At 38.8% G+C, this 21299-nt stretch overlaps 1 protein-coding gene across 1 annotated transcript in view; it reads left to right on the top strand.

Moving 5' to 3' along the window:
- Nucleotides 1-21299, top strand: part of LOC127655271 (mannosyl-oligosaccharide 1,2-alpha-mannosidase IB) — a 96106-nt gene that overhangs the window by 29729 nt on the left and 45078 nt on the right. Inside the window, exon 3 of the mRNA XM_052142977.1 lies at nucleotides 17183-17301. Within this exon, the coding sequence (XP_051998937.1) occupies nucleotides 17183-17301 (119 nt within the window). The remainder of the gene's footprint in view (nucleotides 1-17182; nucleotides 17302-21299) is intronic.

The raw sequence follows: 21299 nt of genomic DNA, 5'->3' as shown, positions 1-21299 counted from the left end.
GCAGCAGCTGCTGTTGATACAACGGCGTTCTGTTGCGCGAGCTCGCACATTCTCAAAAAATGGTCGCATATGCAGTCTGGAACCCTGAGTCTGTAAAAATGGTTGTATCAGCCTGGCAACTTGTAAGCATGATTTTTGCTTCCAGACTGCAGCTTAATGAAAATTGTGCCTTTTAATATCAGAAGTTACATAAAGTCAGCCAATCAGATTAGAGCTTGCCAGATCAAGAAAGTACTTCCAATTTTGGTTGCAATGTGCATCTGATGGTCAGCAAACAGACTGTGGGTCAGCCGTCTGAAGCTGAGACTATGTTCTGAGGATCTGAATGTCAGATTCAGGGTCAGTAGGCTTGGAACCTGGAGTAGAGAATAAGAAATTAATGAGAGGAAAACAGATGTCTAAGGGAATTGTGTCAAGAAAAGAGATTGGAATAGGAGTAAGTTGCCTCATTTAACTGGTGCCTTTTACTTTTCCATTCATTTTTGGTATTTATGACCTAATTTGCATAATTCCCATCAGCCACCAGCCTCTGCAAAATCTCCAATTATATATGCATCTCTGTGCTGCCCATGAAATTGCATTCCCTATGTGGTTCATATTTTCTTAATGATGCGTGTGATCTTCTGTTTGACTGTGGAGAACATGGGGAAATATACACAGCTTCTCAGCATGTCAGTTTAGTGTTTGTGGCGTGTGGACGCATGTGTGTATGGCCATGAGCGTCATCAGAATATGAGCCTACTGTGCTGTTAATGATGTAATGAGTGGTGGGGATGAGCCAGGGGTCTTATTGTCTTCTCTGTGGTAACTTCATAAACAGCTGCAGAGGGGTGGCTCCTGCTGGGCTCAGGCAGGTGCCAACAATTGTTACCCTCTCCTGCAATGCAAAGAAGAAGAGAGTTTAAAACTGAGGTTTAGACTTTTTTTGTGTGGAATGTGCTCTGCTTGTGTCTGGTGCTGTGAAGCAAAATGCATTCCAAGTTTGTGCTAAATGATGAGGCTTTGTGCAGTACCAGTAGAAGTCTATAGTGAGTGCCCGTGTGTGTGTGTGTGTGTGTGTGTGTTGGCTGGGAGTATAGTGGTATCTGTTAGACCTGCTGGATAAGGGAGAAAGCCACATTAGTCAATAGAGCGGTGTAAACTGGTAAATTGCATTCTCTCTATGCACAAGTCCAGTGCCCAGCCAATACCCTGCACCCCCTCAGGCTATGCCAGCTCTACCATCTCTAAGTTTGTACTGATAGATTCTTTTGAAAACAGAACTCCCCATGCATATATTAATATGTGCAAAATGTAGCCCTGTAAGTGTCACAAGAAAAGCATAGTCCCATAAATCATTGTACCTGTGTATACGTCTGTTGCTTCATATAAATCATGTTAACACAGTTGCTGTATGTAATCTGTGGATTCAGAGATTTTTCATGCCCCTCACCAAAGCGTTTAGGCCACACATAAATAGAGAAGCCCAAAGCACCGATATGGAGCAACTTTATTTATTAGTATTTTTCTCTGTTAAGTGCTGTGAGGTTTCATTTTGAGTTGGCATGTTTATGGATTTAAAGAGCTGGAACCCAAACACTCCCAACTGACTGACGCATTCCACTGACGCTGCTTTTTCCGCTCCTCTCTCATGGTTCAGCTGGGATTAAACATTTAATAGATGAGAAGATGCCAAGCACAGGTGGGAAATCACACGTATTTGGTTCTGCATAGTCCACCAGGAATGCATGTAATCCCTAGACGTGTTAGTGGAGACCTAGAAACAGAAGACTAGAGTATAAAAATAAATTAAAGATTGAGTTTAAGAGGACAAAGACGAACAAATAACAGGGATGGCAAAACAAAAAATTCGCATTTTTGTACTAGTCATTTAGGCATAATGAAACAACAGTAAAATTAAATCAACAATCTTCTGAAGCCATACAATCACTTTGTGTGATGAACAGAGTAAAATTTAAGTTGTTAATCACTCAGCGCTAAAATCAAATATGGTGGCTATGATGATAGCATCAAACCTTATTTATTCTCATTGGGTATCCTAAACAAATGTCTTGCTGCAAGATACGATTAGGTTTGATGTTATCGATTCCTGAAACTGTATTTACTGTTTTACCGTGCACGACACTGTAGTTAAAGTATCACAGCTAAAAATATTTAAACTAAAAAAAAAAATAGATAGTCAACCTCAGTAATTGATTACTCTGTTGTTGGACACCTAGCTGACTAGTTCACCATTGTGACTCATCTCTAATAACTACATGGTTATGTAATAAATACAACATTCAATGATTGGGTTTCCAGCAAAAATAACTATATTGTGATGTATACCACTAAAATTATATAAATATTACCTTCATATACAATTTTAGTCATATGCCCAGCTCTATGCTAACTCTGCTCTTGCCACACTTCCCAAAGAATGCCATGCTCCATGTGTCTCTGCAGCATTGTGCATTAACATGGTGCATGACTGTGTCTGTGAAACAGAGATTTCTTCTCTCCCTAAGCATTACCATTACAGCAATTCATCAGTGCGGTGACTTGGTAAATATTTATCAGCCTTTTACAGTGACTGACAGCACTCACCAAACACCACATTACAAACACAGGACGTAGCTGAAAGTGCACAGGAGGGAGGCAGAGATGCGGTTGGAAAGAAGCAGAAGCACTGATGGAAAGAAGCTGTTTTCTGAATATGTCTTTTCAGATATTCATTAAGAGATCATGAGAGACAGACAGACAGACACTAGTTCTCCATTGAGAGTTGAAAGCACCTGGCTCTTTCACACACTTTCAAAGTACAGGCAAACTCTTAAGGATGTGTTCAGATAGCAGAAAAATAATTTATTCAATCAAGGCTGTGAGTTTTAATGTACAGATCATGATGTTGAGGAGTTGTTTAAAGGAGCCTTTTGGAGCCTCAAATATGGGCCTGATCAGGAGTTAAAGCAGGCTCAAGTTTCAAGTTTCTTAGATATCAAACCTGTGTACCATCTGATGGAGAGTTTTGATCTTATGTTTTGATAATGTTTGATTCTGAAGTATTTAGTGGCGCATGCTAATGCAGTGATCACTATTACTATTGCTCATACTTGGGGTTAGTAATAAGTAACTTCAGCACATCCTGCAATTGTGGTGCTGACGTAAATAGCCGTGTTTCCTCTATTGGGCCAGTGTGAGCCAGGCCTGTCAACTGGTCAGTCGGTGCCAATAGGCTACCATGAGGACCTAGAGCACATTGGGAATTGGGTATTCCAAATTGGGGAGAAAATGGGAGGGAAAAAATTGATTGAGACTGAGTTTTTTTTAATGGCTGATGCTGATATCTAGAGAGCCGGGTTGCCGATAGGCCGATATATCACACAATTTAATATAGTAAATAACTTAAACATATAATTGCTAAAAAATATTAAACTCTTATTTAGCACTATACTACTCAATCTTACACAAAACTTTGTAAAAATATGTTTTAAATAATTGTGGACTGACTTGCTAGAAAGACTTTGGTTGCATTCACGCTCGTGCAGATCCAGCGAACAGCAGCAATCTCCTGATAGTTTAAACAGCCTGGATCACCTGCTAGGATTGTGACCACTGACCGTCATGATTTGTGAATCAGAGGAACTTTTGATCCTGATCCTGAAGTTTTGATTCTGGCTGATAGAATATGCACTTCAGAGGAAGATATTAGATGAGCGCTCGATGGGAAGAAAAAGCTAGATTTTTTGAAGATTGTGAATTACATCTGTTTAAATGAGATATCTGCATATTTGCAAACAGTATATAATAGTTTTATTGATATTTCCCTTTTATCATTCGAAAAGAAAGCTAAAAGTGACAGGGAACTGCTGAGGAGAGACCGTTTGAATATGTGCTTTAGAGGTACCCTGCCATTCAAAATAGGGATGCACCGATACCACATTTTCTCTTCAGATTCCGTTATCGGAAATCTCCATATCTCCGTAACTTTTGTCTTGGATCCACCGTGCGCTCGCGCTCTCTCTCTCTCTCTTTCTCTCTCTCTCTTTCTTCCTCACTGCCATCAGCGCTCACTCTCCCCTTAATAACGTCTTTAAAAAATGAAATACTGACGACTAAATACTCAGATACGGGTTTCGGATCTGTGCATCCCTAGTTCAAAAGTTTGAGGTCACTTGCCTGAAATGTTTCTCATGATATTAAAAATATTTTGATTTGAAGGCATATGCTTAAATGTTTGAAATTAGTTTTGTAGATAAAAATATAATTGTGCCAACATTTTAATTTAATTACAAAACATTTTTGAAATGGATAACTTGGGCTGAATAATTAAGAAAAGAAGCCACTAAGTGCCCAGCATATACAGGTCCTTCTCAAAAAATTAGCATATTGTGATAAAGTTCATTATTTTCCATAATGTAATGATAAAAATTAAACTTTCATATATTTTAGATTCATTGCACACCAACTGAAATATTTCAGGTCTTTTATTGTTTTAATACTGATGATTTTGGCATACAGCTCATGAAAACCCAAAATTCCTATCTCAAAAAATTAGCATATTTCATCTGACCAATAAAAGATGAAAGTGTTTTTAATACAAAAAAGTCAACCTTCAAATAATTATGTTCAGTCATGCACTCAATACTTGGTCGGGAATCCTTTTGCAGAAATGACTGCTTCAATGCGGCGTGGCATGGAGGCAATCAGCCTGTGGCACTGCTGAGGTGTTATGGAGGCCCAGAATGCTTCGATAGCGGACTTAAGCTCATCCAGAGTGTTGGGTCTTGCGTCTCTCAACTTTCTCTTCACAATATCCCACAGATTCTCTATGGGGTTCAGGTCAGGAGAGTTGGCAGGCCAATTGAGCACAGTAATACCATGGTCAGTAAACCATTTACCAGTGGTTTTGGCACTGTGAGCAGGTGCCAGGTCGTGCTGAAAAATGAAATCTTCATCTCCATAAAGCTTTTCAGCAGATGGAAGCATGAAGTGCTCCAAAATCTCCTGATAGCTAGCTGCATTGACCCTGCCCTTGATAAAACACAGTGGACCAACACCAGCAGCTGACATGGCACCCCAGACCATCACTGACTGTGGGTACTTGACACTGGACTTCAGGCATTTTGGCATTTCCTTCTCCCCAGTCTTCCTCCAGACTCTGGCACCTTGATTTCGAATGACATGCAAAATTTGCTTTCATCCGAAAAAAGTACTTTGGACCACTGAGCAACAGTCCAGTGCTGCTTCTCTGTAGCCCAGGTCAGGCGCTTCTGCCGCTGTTTCTGGTGCCTGTGCACAGTGGCTCTGGATGTTTCTACTCCAGACTCAGTCCACTGCTTCCGCGAGGTCCCCCAAGGTCTGGAATCGGGTCCTTCTCCACAATCTTCCTCAGGGTCCGGTCACCTCTTCTCGTTGTGCAGCGTTTTTTGCCACACTTTTTCCTTCCCACAGACTTCCCACTGAGGTGCCTTGATACAGCACTCTGGGAACAGCCTATTTGTTCAGAAATTTCTTTCTGTGTCTTACCCTCTTGCTTGAGGGTGTCAATGATGGCCTTCTGGACAGCAGTCAGGTCGGCAGTCTTACCCATGATTGCGGTTTTGAGTAATGAAACAGGCTGGGAGTTTTTAAAAGCCTCAGGAATCTTTTGCAGGTGTTTAGAGTTAATTAGTTGATTCAGATGATTAGGTTAATAGCTCGTTTAGAGACCCTTTTCATGATATGCTAATTTTTTGGATAGGAATTTTGGGTTTTCATGAGCTGTATGCCAAAATCATCAGTATTAAAACAATAAAAGACCTGAAATATTTCAGTTGGTGTGCAATGAATCTAAAATATATGAAAGTTTAATTTTTATTATTACATTATGGAAAATAATGAACTTTATCACAATATGCTAATTTTTTGAGAAGGACCCGTAGATTGGAGCTCCTTTTAAAACTGTTTAAAAAGCAAAACGCCAAGAGTGCATTCCTGCTAAATCTAGTCAAAGTGTGGCCACTTTGAAGATGCTAAAATATAACATAGTTTTGATTTATTTTGGATTTTTCTTTTTTTGTCACAACATAATCCCCATATTTCCATTTCTATTATTCCATAGTTTTTACTATTATTCTAAAATGTGAAAAAATTAAACTTTTGAATGGTAGTGTAAATAAATGAGTGCTCCACAGGATATTGGATCTGCTCAAGTTGTGAGGTTGTTTTATTACGTCTGTTTAAACGATATATGTGCATTTTAGCAGACGGTATATATTATATTAGTTTTATTTATATTTGCCTTTTTATCATTAAACAAGACAGTTAAAAGTTACTGGGAACTGTTGAGTAGAGAGAGTGAGAATGAAACGAGCGAGCACTTTAACATTATGAACTCAAACACGAATATGTGGACCTTTTAAATGACACTGTGTTGCACACCGGTCTATTATTGTAGTAACACGATGCACGTAACAACAAAGCTAACCGTGACTATTTGTTTACATGTCTCAGTCGCTTCATGTGCAAGCAGACGATTTTCTACTCCCTTAAGAAACAAATCGGCCAAACAGGAAAATTTTGCCGCCGATTATTTAAAAAGTCAGAATACCAGCCGATTTATCGGCCTTGGCGATATATCTGTCGACCACTAAACGTCACACACCCTGCCCAATTCACAAGCAAGAGGGAAGCTCAAGTTGAGGTAACAGACTCTGTAGACTAGCTAGCCCTCAATATGAACATGGTGGAGATTAAAGCTTCCATTTGTTTGCTTATTTTGGTCTTTATTGGGGGAAGCAAGACCTGACTCAGCAAAACTTTGCCTTTGACATTGACACCACCTCAATCCCCAGTTGGCCTTCCTTGGCCTAAAGGTAATCAGCGTTTGGTGGTTGGGCCTAAGAAAGCCATGAGGAGGCACAATCAAGCCCTGGAAGTGACAGTGGGGACACAACTGGCCCTGACATGCACTAGCACTTTTTTTAGTTGGCCCGACTGGCTACTGATACCTCAAATCATGCAACTTGTTGAGGAGACGTGTGCTATTACTTTTGTAAGTGATTAGACTATGATTTTTGCTTGGTGGGGAAAAAAAGGTGGATAAAATTTCCACTGTAGTCCCATTATAGAAACTTTTTTTTTTCCACTCCCAATAAACCAATTCTCAGAAGGAATTTCTTATCCTTGGCAAATTCACTCACACTCAAGCACTCCAGTGTTGTTCTCTTATATTTACTGAATCTCTCAATCTCTTGTTTTCCACTACTGTGTGCAAAGATCCACAGCGCCATTTAGTTTCATTTGCAGCACCCACACTTCCAGTCACACTCCAGTGGGTTTGCAGTCTGTGCCTGTACAGATAAGTAATAGTTTAGACTGTACGAAATAAAGTAAATATACAAATGATGGAAAAATGCTGCAGAAAGCTTCCAGCCATTGTACACACCCCAAGACAACACACTACCTATGGCTATTCCACGGCTATTTGCATGAGCTCAACTAGGCCAGACTGAAAGTTTGAGGGTGATTAGCTCTGACAGTGCTGGTTTTTATCTGGCCAGAATGTATCCTGTAGTATGTTTCTTGTTCTGCTTCAAACGTTTCTCCTTGTGCATCTTGCATTTGTCAGGCGGAGAAAATGCAGAAATAGTTTGTGACCTTAAAAATGTACCTAATATCCTGAGTGTTAACTGCACTGGAGCTTGAAATTAATGTTGGATTTTCATTTCAAGAGCATCAGCATAGTTAAGTGTCTTGGGGAAAAAGGCAGGTCATCCTTCCTGAAAAAGTCGGCAATACCGCACACATTTGGCGTAATGAGATGAAGGATCTTGAGCGCACGCTTGCCACACTCTGATTCACCGGGAGCTTGGTGACCCAGCAACACGTTCAAACCTTTCATTTCTGTACTTGATTACTCATATCACACAAATCTAAACAGTCTATCATGGCAGCTGTGTTCACCAGCTCAACAATTGACATTATCCAGAGTTCAGCATTTTGCTTTTGTCCTCATGATTCATTTGAGGAAATTGCACTAGATATTTATTTTTTTCCTTTTTTTATATGCACGGTCTTGATGCTCTTTATGGAGTACAAATTGGTCATCATAAATAACTCTTAGAAAAATGCTGCATACAGAATAGAGCCACAAGGTAATTAGGCTTCGTGGTTTTCATTTCAAAGCCCATAAAGTGCATGCCTTACAGATGCTTTGTTTACCATTGAAGCTGTTTGGTAGGTGGACATTAATTGGAGGTCTATTCACTTATGAGAATCCTTATCACTTGTACCATTGGCTGTAAGTAGTCCATGCAACCCTTGTGTGAGGAGCAGAATTTAAACCAATATTTAGGTAATATTTCAATGAAAATCTTGCCCTCTGCCAAAGCTCTCAAATGCTATTTGCAGTCATATATATGGAGCATCAAGACATGTTCAAGACATTGGTTCTTGTGTGTGAAGAGCACAACGGATTTCTGTCAGGGTCCAGGAACGACCACTGTCTGGTTGCTTTGGCTGCAGAAATGGTGGGCACTTTAAAACTACTGGATATGAACTGGGTTTGGCTGCACTACTGTTCTACTCCACTCTATTCCATTGATTAATCTAAACCCAAGACAAGACGGAAAGGGGGAGATAGCCCACTGTGGCATTTCCAAGACAAAATGCAGGAGTTAAAGTTCCAGCTGCTATTTTGTGTACATTGGTATCAGTCTCATACTCCTATTTCTTGCCAAGTTTAAATAAACCAATTTAAATTGCTTCTTTGTTGGTTAGATGTCTAGAATTCAAAGTGAAATAAGATTTAAGATTTTCAGCTAACATGGAGATCACAATCTCAGGTTTATTTAGGTTGCTGACAGTTAATCACAGATTTTTGTTTGGGGCGGGGGGGCTCAAGCCCTCCTAAATAGAATGTAGAATCACATAGGATCTCTAGCAGGTGTTGCATTCAAGCTGCTGAGGTGGAGTGGAGAATCTGAAAACCAGCTGAAGAATTAAATCACACCGGCTGCCACGTGTGCATTCTTATTAGAACTCTTATTAGAGCCAAATAAAGCTGGCATAGCTGGCTTGGATGATACAAAGTGAAGGAGAGGAGTAGTGAGGGATGGATTGTAGTAGGCAAAGTGAGAGAGAGGAGCTCAGAATGACTGGCATTGGTATGCCCCAAGTAACCTTATTGAGTCCAATTTGATTTACACAAGGAAAGTTTGGCATCCATAATGCCATCTTGTTTAAATGCCAATCAAGACTCATTCTGTATAATGAGACCTGATTTCCAGTCCAAGAGAATTGAGAGAAGAGGAATTTTGGAGTGCTTTTAAGCCAGAAAGCAAATATTGGAGTGATGATTTTGTTTATCCATCTTAAAAGACAAATTAAAGGAATGGTTAGCCTAAAATGAAAATTCTCTCATCAATTACTCGCCCTCATGCCATCCCAGATGTGTATGATTTTCTTTCTTCTGCAGAAAACAAATGTTATGAAGTTTTTTAGATGCGTATCTAAGCTCTATAGGTCTATAAAATACAAGTGAATGTTGGTCCATACAATGCAATCTCACTGGCGATTAGCACTTTAAATCTCCAAAAAGCACAGGCAGTCATAGCAAAAGTATTCTATACGACTCCAGTGGTTAAATTTACAGTTGGAAGTCAGAAGTTTACATACACCACATTTAAACTCAGGTTTCAAAATTCCTGACATTTAATCTTAGAATGCATACCCTGTCTTAGGTCAGTTAGGATCACTACTTTGTTTTAAGAATTTGAAATGTCAGAATAGTAGAGTAGGGTAAATGCGCACGTTTTTCTTTTTTCTGTTTTCTGTTTGTTTGGTTAAGTGGGGAGTTCAGGGTTTGATTGTTGCACTAATGTTGGCATGTGGTCTGTATAATCGTGTATAATCAAAATAATAATTTATTTTGTCTATTATATCAAAATGTCAAATTTTAATGAGTGGGTTATCTTTCTCCATATGGAATGTGAATGGATTGGGGCACCCCATAAAAAGAAGGAAGGTTAATTCTTTTCTTAAGCATAAGAAATGTAATATAGTGTTTCTTCAAGAAACGCATCTTTCTTCGCAGGAAGCTGAACATTTTGGGAAGATATGGTGTGGACATATATTTTATTTCTTGCTGGCTCAAGTAAGAGCAGGGAAGTCATTACATTGATAATAAGTAAGCATCTACAATTCAAATCTCTCAAACAGATTAAAGACAAATTAGGGAGAATCATTATAGTCCTAGCAGAAATTCTGGGGCAAAGGTTGTTTTTGGCTAATATTTATGGGCTTTTTTATTGATCTTGAAGTAATGTTTCAAGCTGCTGGCACCCCTCATGATATAATTTTGGGAGGAGACTAATATTTTGATGGACTCAGTCCTTGATCATAGCGAAGCAAATGTGTGTAAGCCCCCTCGAGCAACATCGATGCTTCACAGGATGTGTAAAAATCGTGGTCTTGCATATATTTGCCGACTTTTGAACCCATCTGTTAGGGACTATACATTTTTTTCAACAGTCCATAAGATTTATTGTAGAATAATTTTTTTTTTTATATCTAAGTCCCTCATTTCATCTATTGTGGATTGCTCAATTGGAAACATCTTAGTCTCAGATCACGCCCTGGTGAGTTTAGAGGTGTTGCCATATATGGAGAAAAAGCAATCATCAATCGTGCTTTAATGCATCCTTTTTGCAAAATTCTGATTCCCAACAAATGTTAAAGACTGAAATCAATGTTTATATGGAGACCAACTGGTCCTCAGTATCTTCTGTGGGTGTGGCTTGGGAGGCACTTAAGGCGGTTCTTAGGGGACGGATCATTTAGCAAAAAATCCACAAGCCCGGATCAGTCTGATTCTTAAAAAGGACAAAGATCCAAGTGAGTGTAAGCGTTACCATCCAATTTCCCAGATCCAGCTAGATGTAAAAAGTTTGGCAACATTTTGGCTAACCGATTAAGTAAAGTTTTGACATCTCTTATACATATAGATCAAGTGGGGTTTATTCAGGGCTGTTGCTCTTCTGATAACATTATGCGTTTCATCAATATTTATGTGGTCAGTATCGAGAGATCCGTCTCCGTTGGCTGCCATCTCACTTGACGCCGAAAAGGCATTTGATATGGTGGAATGGGATCTTTTTTGGAATTTGTAAATGTATGGGTTCAGGAGTACATATATTGGTTGGATTAACCGAACACAGTTGGTCAAAAGAGACACACATTGCAGGTGTTAATGGTGATGATGCCTCTAAATACACATCTTAATACCAGGCAATAAACGGGGCGCACACACAGTGGGAGTGTACGTGAAAGCGTTAGTGAAGTCAAAACGTATGCTCTAGGCTAAAACGATCTTCTTTTTTTATCTGTCAAAATGATGGACCGCATTTGGAATTATCCGTCAATGATGAAGAATTTTCGGTTAACGCAACCCCTGGTGAGGGGGGTTAATACACACTGTGACCTATATGAGAGTGGAGTATTGAGATCTTTTGAAAATGTGTTTCCCAGATTTCAATTATATAAGTATTTACAGCTGTGCCACCTGCTCTGCACTGCTTTTGGGAGTAGTTGCGGTTTCTTTTGGTCACTCTTCAATGCACGTCCATGAAAGGACCCATTTCATGTATGAATGCTGGCATGTTCACGCAAGAACTGACGTGATGCAACCTGAATTGCAGCTCTGTTTATTTACACCAGAATGCTGTTCACAAACTTCATTGGTTTTGCTTTCATTTGAACATGCCAACGGGCTTTTGTCATGGGAGAGGCTGCATGAACTGGGTCCTCTCACGAGCGCTCATTGGAGAGCAACCAGAAGTTATCAATTATAGTGAAAAAGACTTAAATATGGATCTGTTTCTCACCCAAAGCGATTGTGTTGCTATAGATTACATTAATTTAACCACTGGAGTTGTATGGATTACTTCTACTATGACAGTCTTTACTTTTTGGAGATTTAAAGTGCTAATCACCAGTCACTTGCATTGTATGGACCAACAGAGCTTAGATATTCTGGGATGGCATGAGGGTGAGTAAATGATGAGAGAATTTTGATTTTTGGGTGAACTATCCCTTTAAAGATGAAGAGTCTCGTTTAACAGTTGCAAAGAGAAAGGCAACTGAAGGATGGAATGGAAAGGAGCAATAAAGGAAAATTTTGTGGTCATAAATGACATGAGGACAGGGCCAGGGTTCCCGCGGGTCCTTAAAAAGTCTTAAAATGTCTTAAATTAAAATTCGGGTAATGAAGGTCTTAAATTGTCTTAAATTTACCGTAAAATTGCTGTAGGTATTACATTTTTTGCCGGTGCGCTTAATGGCGATGATAAAGCACAGTGGCCCACTGTAAAACATCTAGTTGATTAATTTAGTATTGTGTGAAATGAGTCTCCGCGATTTAATAGCTGTTTACGGTACGCCGGCTACAGACGCTGACGTCAGGCTGCGTGTCGACTAGGGCTGGTACAACGCGTCGACGCAAAATATGCGCGTCGATTCGTCGGACCCAAAACAAAGATGGTGGCGCCGGCGAATAGTAGCAATACGAGTGGCTCCTCAGACTATCAGTGCAAGTGCAAGGCGGCATGCACTCGTTCCTCTAAAGTATGGGAATTCTTTAATTTAAAAGGAAACAATTCCGTGATATGTCGTCTTTGCGAAATGGAGATGGCCTTCCATTCTAGCACCACGGCAATGCACCAGCATCTGAAGAGGCGCCACCCGGTTGCAGTTGCAGATGACAGAGCACCGTAAGTTTTTTTTTTTTTCAACTCCCCACTTTGCACTCGATGTTGGAGTAGGCTATAATACGTTGTCGACACCTAAAGTTTTCGCTTATAGCTATTAATAATGCGCTTATAGCTATGAATGTCGTGAAAAATACATAGAGGACACTGACAACGCGCTGACAGACAGGACCAAGCAGGTAACATTTAATAAAGTCTCAACTTTCAAATTTGGTCATTCAAAGAAAATTAAACCATAAATAGGCCTACTATTTTGTGGCTCTTTAATGTGTCGTGACTGATTGCCTCAGTTAAAGCTGCTCGTGAACCGATCATCTTTTCCTTGGTTAATTTATAGCATCAAATAGGCTAAACATGAATGTAGCCTACATCAGAAGGACTGTTGTTTTAACCGCGGAAAGATGTCAGTACAGTAGCCTACAATCCATTATTCAAATTCAAATCCACCGACGTTAATCTTCTCTCTCCTGACTACTTTGTCGGACAAAAATGGCGTATTATGATTGATTGATCAGATCGCCAGTCAATCAAACTCCTGGCAAATGTTTTTTTTTTATTAACATTTTATACACCCCCACCCCCGATGAAACCGGTATTACCGGTGTTGTCACAAGTCAATTAATCGAATCGGACTGAAAAAAATGAATCGTTAGATTAATCAATGCATCGAAAAAATTATCGCTAGATTAATCGTTTAAAAAATAATAGTTTATCCCAGCCCTAGTGTCGACATTACGCGGTTGTCGATGTGAGGTTCAAAATGCGAAGAAGATGGGGAAGTGCAAATTTAACGACAAGTGGATGGAAAAGGATGCATTTAGGAGGTGGTTGGCGCCGGCTGAAAACAACGAGCCAATGTGTAAATTATGCAAAAATACCTTTTCATTAGGGACCATGGGGCTCAAAGCCGTCGAGTCACATATGAAAGGAGGAAAGCACCAGCGTTACGTTGCAGCAGCTAGCCATAGCGGGGCCAGGTTAATCCCTGCATTGTTTGCAGCATGACCTAACGACGTTACAAGTTCAGATGCCACCTCTCAGTTGGCTATAACAAGTTTCATTTCACCGCCAGACACCCAAAAGGCAGAGGTACTGTGGGTTCTCCATACTGTGACAAGGCACAATTCATTTAAATCTAACGATGACATGCGTGCCGTTTTTGCTGCCATGTTACCCGATTCGCAGCTTGCAAAGTCATTCACCTGTGGTGAAAATAAAACGGCATATGTCGCCAAATATGGCATCACTTCATTCATCAAGAAGGAGCTATCGTGCAACGTTAGTGAGAAACCATATGTTGTCATGTTTGACCAAAGTATGAATAAAACGACAAAGAGCAAACAAATGGACATTCATTTGCGATTCTGGACTTTTCAAACAGTTATGTACATTATTTGTCAACTTTTTGTCTTGGGAAAGGCTGTTTTGAGGACTTTCATTATTGAGCTTATTTATGATGGAGACTGCTTTAAGTGTTGGAAGTATTTTTATTCTGTCTCCCACTGAGCCATGATGGAGTCTGCTTCAAGTGTTATTATTTTCATTATTCTATATGGTTCCTTCATGCAATGCATTGTGTTGTTTAGTGTAATCCAACTTATGTATGTTATGTTGGCTCTGTTCTGCATCACAAAGGAACAAAATAAAAAAAATGAAAATGCCAACTGTGAGCTGTTTGGAGTATTCCAAAGAAATTATGACATTTTTGGGTCTTAAATTATATTTGTTGAGGTCTTAAAAAGCATTAAATTTTACTTTTAAAATGGTGCAAGAACCCTGCAGGGCTGTAGGCCTTGTAAACTTGTAGTGGGATGAAAAGCAGAAATGTTTCTGTGGTTTGGTAGAAATTATTGCTCATGACCCAAAAATGGGTTGGCAGGAAAAATAATTGCATATGGAACTAACGGAGTCAGATAATCAACGTTACATAAGTTAAGGTAATCAAAATACATAAGCTTTTGTAAGGAAAGATACAAATGCTTCCCTTATATTTTGCTGATGATGTCAAAAGCTAGGCATCCAGACAAACTCCTACAGTATTTTGGCACATTTTCAAGTTCTGTCATTTGGTAAAAGCTATCCAAATTGGGCAGATGCCTAACATGGACAGGTTGCGTGACATGCCCTTATCCTAAAATAACATTAACAAAACAATGAAAGGTAAAACAAATATGACTTAATTAAATCAGGTTCCTAGGTATATCCAGCTTCTGCTGTTGTTCATTAATTTACAAATTAGTAAATTTTCCTATTCAGCCTGTGTAATGTATATCATTTTGCATATTGTTTGGCCTATGTAGTTCATGGTAATATTGTTAAACACTATTCTAGTGATTTTTTATTATTATTTTGAAGAGATGCTTGGTTTCTTGTGTAATTTTGGTACTTTGGGCACCAAGTTGCGACCAGTCACCAAATGTGCAAAATCTGGGTCCAAATGTAAAACCAGCTGAGAACCACTGTGGAAGAGGGCTGGGCTGGACATTGTTGGATTTAAAAGATCTACAGTCTGGACAGATTAAAAGAGCTAAGTGGCTGGTGGCTGCTGGGTATTTTTAGAGTGATTTAGAGCTCCTGACAATAATAATGATGATGACACTGCTGCTCCCACAGATTGAGGGAGAAAGGGATGCCACACAGCATCTTTTGGCTGTTTTCTGCTTTTAAATTGTATTAATAGGATAACAGCAATGTTTATATTCAATCTCGTTTACATTTTTCTCTTAACGGGCAGTTTAAAGGTGAAATGCGTAATTTCTGCTCCTCCAGTGTCACCTAATGAAATTGCAAGAACAAAAACTGTTTTCAAACTGGTTTCCTGAACTCTCGCCTCGGCTGCCACTGGTCTGGATTGACCCGCCCCAAACTCACTGCATTGCTAATGTTGACATATCAATTTGGCCGGGATGCTCAAACAAACAGATCAATGTTTTGAAAGCGCCACGGAGCAACAGTGTTTACACTTTTAGTCGAATCCTCCTATGAATTGCTCATTTATAGATGTTTCTGCATGGTAAGCTGGAAGAAAGTATTTTAATGTAAAAAAAAAAAAAACAATTACACACTTTAAGGATTCTGATTCATAAGCTAATATTTATTGTTTCCCCTTCAATTTACATTTTGGCTCCGATTGATATATTCACCTTTTGTACAAAGACAGACAGACTGCATTAATGAAGACTGTCTACTTTCCTCCTGTTTGTGGAGATATTGAGATTAGGAAAGTGGAAGAAATTAGTGTGTGATGGAGCTGTCGGTATTGTAATGAATGCCTGAGTCTTGTTAAACTCAAGCCATCACAGAGATCATGAACAGGATAGTGCGAGTCCATCTATTGGAACTTTTGTTGTCATTGTAATATATGCCTTGCACAAAAGGTGTGTCCCTGGTGGATTCTTGTGTAATAGGGTATTGGCATTGTTACTATTGCTTATAGAGTTAGGGATTTTAACAAGACCCTAACTTGAAGTGTTAAAGGGGTCAGGACATGAAGAATCAAATTTTCCTTAATATTTTGACATATAAGAGGGATCGTTGCACTATAAAAACCTACTTCAAGTTTCAGAACTCAAAATTTCCCCATCACTGCTAAAAGATAATTTTTTGAAAACAAGCTGCCAAAACGACCCATTCCCTATTTCCTCCACATTGTGATGTCACTGTGGTAAACATTTGTGTCTGACCGCCTCTACAACACATCAATGCCTAATTTACCATAAAAATTCCATAGCCCACCCAGTAGTGGTGAGATGGCAAGGAGAGAGCAGGTCAGTCAAGGGATCCAATCATAACAGTGGGTGTTTGCTGTCAAGTCTTAAATGTGATGCAGTGCCAAAACTGTGCATTTCTGACAGAGGGTCAATCAGAGTGGAAAAAATGTCATGTTTTACAAATATGCTCTTTTGTGTAAACAAAACGTAACTAATATTATAATTGAATCTTAAGAAACTTATTCAAATAATAAAATAGACCCCTTTAATGCCATGCATGCCATGACCCCTTTAAACTTCAGCATATAACTTGCCCCAATCTGTTTATGCTACTGACATGAATGATTTTTAAGGTGTACTTGTTAAGGTGTACTATTACTTAACTTTTCTTAGCAATCAGACTCCATATTTTTGTCTTGTGGATGTCACAATCAAAAATCCCATAGACTTTGTGATCTGAGCTATATCTAGGGACCAGAATATCATGGAGACATGGCATTTTTGGCCCATATTGGCCCTTATGATTTGTCTCCCACAATATTCATATTAGTTGAGAAAATGGCAGACTCTTGAGCTTTTATATTTGGACCCCCATATCTAAAACATTTGGCTGCATCCTTGGCAAGTACCACTCACATTTCTAATTTATACTGATGAAAATTGAGATCACTTTCACTGGCAGTTAGAGTCATGGTCATAATATGTGTTTGTGGTATTCATTGTCTTTCTATACCCTCTTTGCAGGGAATTCCCAGATGGGGGCCACTGTAGTAGATGCCCTGGACACTCTCTATATAATGGGTCTCCATGACGAGTTTAAGGACGGCCAGGAGTGGATTGAACAAAATCTGGATTTCAGCGTGGTAAGTAGCCTAGACTCTGATACAAACACAAGCTCATTTAACAATACCTCTGAAAGGCTGACAGATTTTTATTTCTTGGAGGTTTGCTGGCAAAGTCTGCCTGTTTTCGTTTTTAGACCTAGTTATTTCTCAGGACATTGTTTCGAAGTGGTAGGCTCCATACTTTGGCAGTTAGTTGACACTGCTGTAGTAACAGTCGTTCGACACCTCATAACTCTCCCAACACTTCAATCCTCAGAGTGTGTGTGAATCTCTCAGTTTTTGATCAGATTGAGAGTTTGATGGCACTATGAGGATAAGCGTGGTGAGAAAGGAGTAAATGTGACACATCACAGTTTCCAGGAGACAAGACTGGCGCCATGGAAACAATGTGAACAGGCAGAACTCTGCTTCTAGAATTAGCTGGTGATGTTGAGGAGAAAATGGCAGACAAAAGAGAACTCTGAGAATGAAACTAGGGCCAGACCCCAGGGGCCCCATATCTCCTGCTCTCCTTCTCTGTCTGCATTCACTTCCTGACCCATTAATGAGATTTCTTCCTCTCCTGTTTCTCTCCATTTCACTACCGGTCCCTTTTTCCCATCTCCTTTTTCAGATATGGAGAGCCTTTATGGTCTTCTCAGCTCTATCATCTCTCTGGTGGAAGTGTGATGTGTCATTTTGGCTACATTTACAGCAGTAAAATATGGTTGTCAGTCCTGTTTTAGAGTGCTAATTATGGTTACTTTCACACTTTTCACACAGTGTTGTTTTAAACGAGAGTGACAACTGGATTCTAAAAACGAACTGATTAACTTACATTTTATGGATTCATAACTGGATTTTAAGATTAAACAACTTCTCCATGTAAAAGCATGGACATCCTTCTGCCTCTTTCTTATAGCAGATCTTGTGGGCACACAGTCCCTGAGATTTCTGTAGCTTTCTTCCTTGTCTAGCACTAACCTAATTTCTTTTCTCGCCCCCCTGCCTCACTGGTGCTTTTGGACAAGCGTGTCTTACAAAACATGTGAGGATGATTCATGTTTGGACATTGCTGGCTGTTCAGGGCTCCAGCTTTCTTAGTGGAGTGGAGGTCTTGGAAGGATTTCTGAAGAGCATTGGTAAAAGAAAATGGGAGACCAAAAAGTGAATAGCATAAAAGTGAAATACTGAATAAACGTGACGTGATCAGAGAGAGAGAAATTGTTTATTTCTCCAAGAACATTTGATCCCTCCTGTGAAGTAGTGTTTTGGAAAGATAGATTTACTTTTTCTCTGGATTAGATTAGCAAAACTTGTGCTACTTAAAAACATGTGTTTTTAGAATAATTTTACTTTGAAATTGTTACTGTCCATTGATGTATTTGAGTGGTTAGTACAAAATTGGTCTGAAACTTCTGCAATCATTGTTTCAGAATAAATTAAAGCAGATGCTATTTTTACCACAGTGGTAAGAGGAACAAGTCTATTACTTGCCTTTTATCTAGTAAATTATATGATGGGAGTATGTAACCTTATACCACGTTCAATCAGAATACTCAATTCGAATTGTCTGGAATGCACGTGTTAAAACCGTTTAATGCACAGGTTCACATCCGTACACAACAGTTACATCACAAAACACAACATCAAGTCATGCAATTCGGTCTAGAGCTGTCAACTGGGCTGAGAATCAAAATTAAACATTTTCATTTACATATTACCAAAATTCTCTTTAAAATCAAATTTAAATTTTTTTTCGAGTCCACAAGAGGGCACAACAAATACATAAACCAAACAGCACCCTGTTCATTATTGCAAAGAACATTCCTGGCTGTTCATTCCTTTTTAAATAAAGATTTAGCCAGTGCAAGCTGCCAATGTAAAAAGTAAAACAAGGAAACATTGTGGTAACACTAGTACTACCCTATACTCAAGCTTCATATTACCGAAGATACCACAGTGTTTTTAATTCATTACAGTTATATGTACATAATATTCCAAAAGAGTTATGGTATTTGCTTGAACTCAGTGGTGAAATGGCTCAGACTCTTATCCCAGGGGCTGTTCATACAGACGGAGTGCAACATAATCAGGACATGGGAGACCTTGAGATGTTCTTCTCCAAATTAAACTACTTCCCTAATGAAGTGTTTTAAAATGCATTGATTATGCTGATAGCAAAATGAAATGGCCAGATACCTCCATCTAAGTCCAAAATTAGAATTAAGGCTTGTAAGGAAATTATGGTTTGATATTCAGCTATGTTTTGCATGGAGGGAGAGAAAAGGAAAATGACCTATCAAAGACATCTGTCTCATCCATAACAGAGAGAGATGTCATGTCCATAATGCTGTTTTTTCCTCAATTTGAAAATAGAGAATAGAATTTAAATATTGTTCTTAGGAATACCAGCCCTTCTAAATTTTGTTGCTACTATTCTTTTTGGATTGTGCATTTAAATTTTAACATTAAGTTTTTACATGGTGTATGGTCTCCTTTTTATTTAATTAATTGAATATGAATGAACATGACATGAGTAAATTTTCCAACAATTGTTTACAGACAGATTGTTTCACTTTTAATTGACTATATCATAATTCCAGTGGTTCAGAAGTTTACATACACTAAGTTAACTGTGCCTTTAAGCAGCTTGGAAAATTACAGAAAATGATATCAAGCCTTTAGACAATTAGCTTCTGATTGGAGGCATACTGAATTGGAGGTGTACCTGTGGATGTGTTTTAAGGCCTACCTTCAACTCAGTGCCTCTCTACTTGACATCATGGGAAAATCAAATGAAATCAGCCAAGACCTCATAAAAAAATTGTGGAACAGTCTGGTCCATTCTTGGGAGCAATTTACAAATGCCTGAAGATACCATGTTCTTCTGTACAAAAAAAAAAGTACGCAAATATAAACGCCATGGTACCACGCAGCCATCAGACCGCTCAGGAAGGAGACACATTATGTCTTCTAGAGATGAACGTAGTTTGGTGCGAAAAGTGCAAATCAATCCTAGAACAACAGCAAAGGACCTTATGAAGATGCTGGATGAAATGGGTAGACAAGTATCTATATCCACAGTAAAACGAGTCCTATATTGACATAATCTGAAAGGCTGCTCTTTTCTGAAAGTCACTGCTCCAAAACTGCCATAAAAAAGCCAGACTACAGTTTGGAAGTGCACATAGGGACAAAGAGTGTAAAACAAAAAACAAAACCATCTGGTCTTAGACTTCTTATGTTTATGGGCTGTTATGTTACATGCCGTTAATAACATGGTTATAACAATGTTAAAAGTTGTGTTCAAGATTTTTTATACCCTCTCGTTCACCTTCATGTCCTCCTGTTATCTCTCTCGCTTTCTGTCTCTTCACTTCTGTTGTGATGATGGATGATGCTGCTTGCCATCACTATTAATCATAGCTGGTAAAGCTGAATTAATGGCCCTTGGTCAGAGAACAGTTATATCTGAATTAATCTGCTGCTTGTTATCTTTTTGTCTGAATTAATAGAAATGCTAAATGAATGCTAAGTGAAAAGAGTTTGTTAAATCATGTTCCTGTCTTACCAAATTAGTATAAAAACTTGTCAATATAAGTGCTTTAGCAATGTTATGTTAAGAACTGGAAAACTTGCTTATGTTTCATGAGTGCACACAAAAACTTAAGGAACTATGAATTATGGGATTGTCAGAGGGCTGAATGAAATGCGGGGAGCTTTTACAAGCATCCTTGCTGTATTTTCTGTGTTTAGATTATTTTGCTGTATTGGTTGAATTAGATCGTGTACTGTTTTGGTCAAACATAATAATCCTATTTCTAGCAAACACGCACACTCATGCGTTTCCTTTGGCTTTCTAAATGAGGACATACCATAGCCGTATATAAAACAGTAGAAGTTTAATTGTAATGACTACAGACTAACCCAGACTCTGTCTAAAGGAGAACTTAATGTATATTTATATTACATATATATTATTTGCTTTATTAATAATTTTTTCAGTGATAAAAATGGTTGCCCCTGGATGTTAT

Source organism: Xyrauchen texanus, chromosome 14 (genome assembly GCF_025860055.1).
Source record: "Xyrauchen texanus isolate HMW12.3.18 chromosome 14, RBS_HiC_50CHRs, whole genome shotgun sequence".
In the NCBI taxonomy this organism is placed as follows: Eukaryota; Metazoa; Chordata; class Actinopteri; order Cypriniformes; family Catostomidae; genus Xyrauchen; species Xyrauchen texanus.
This window is presented reverse-complemented; position numbering and strand designations above follow the sequence as displayed.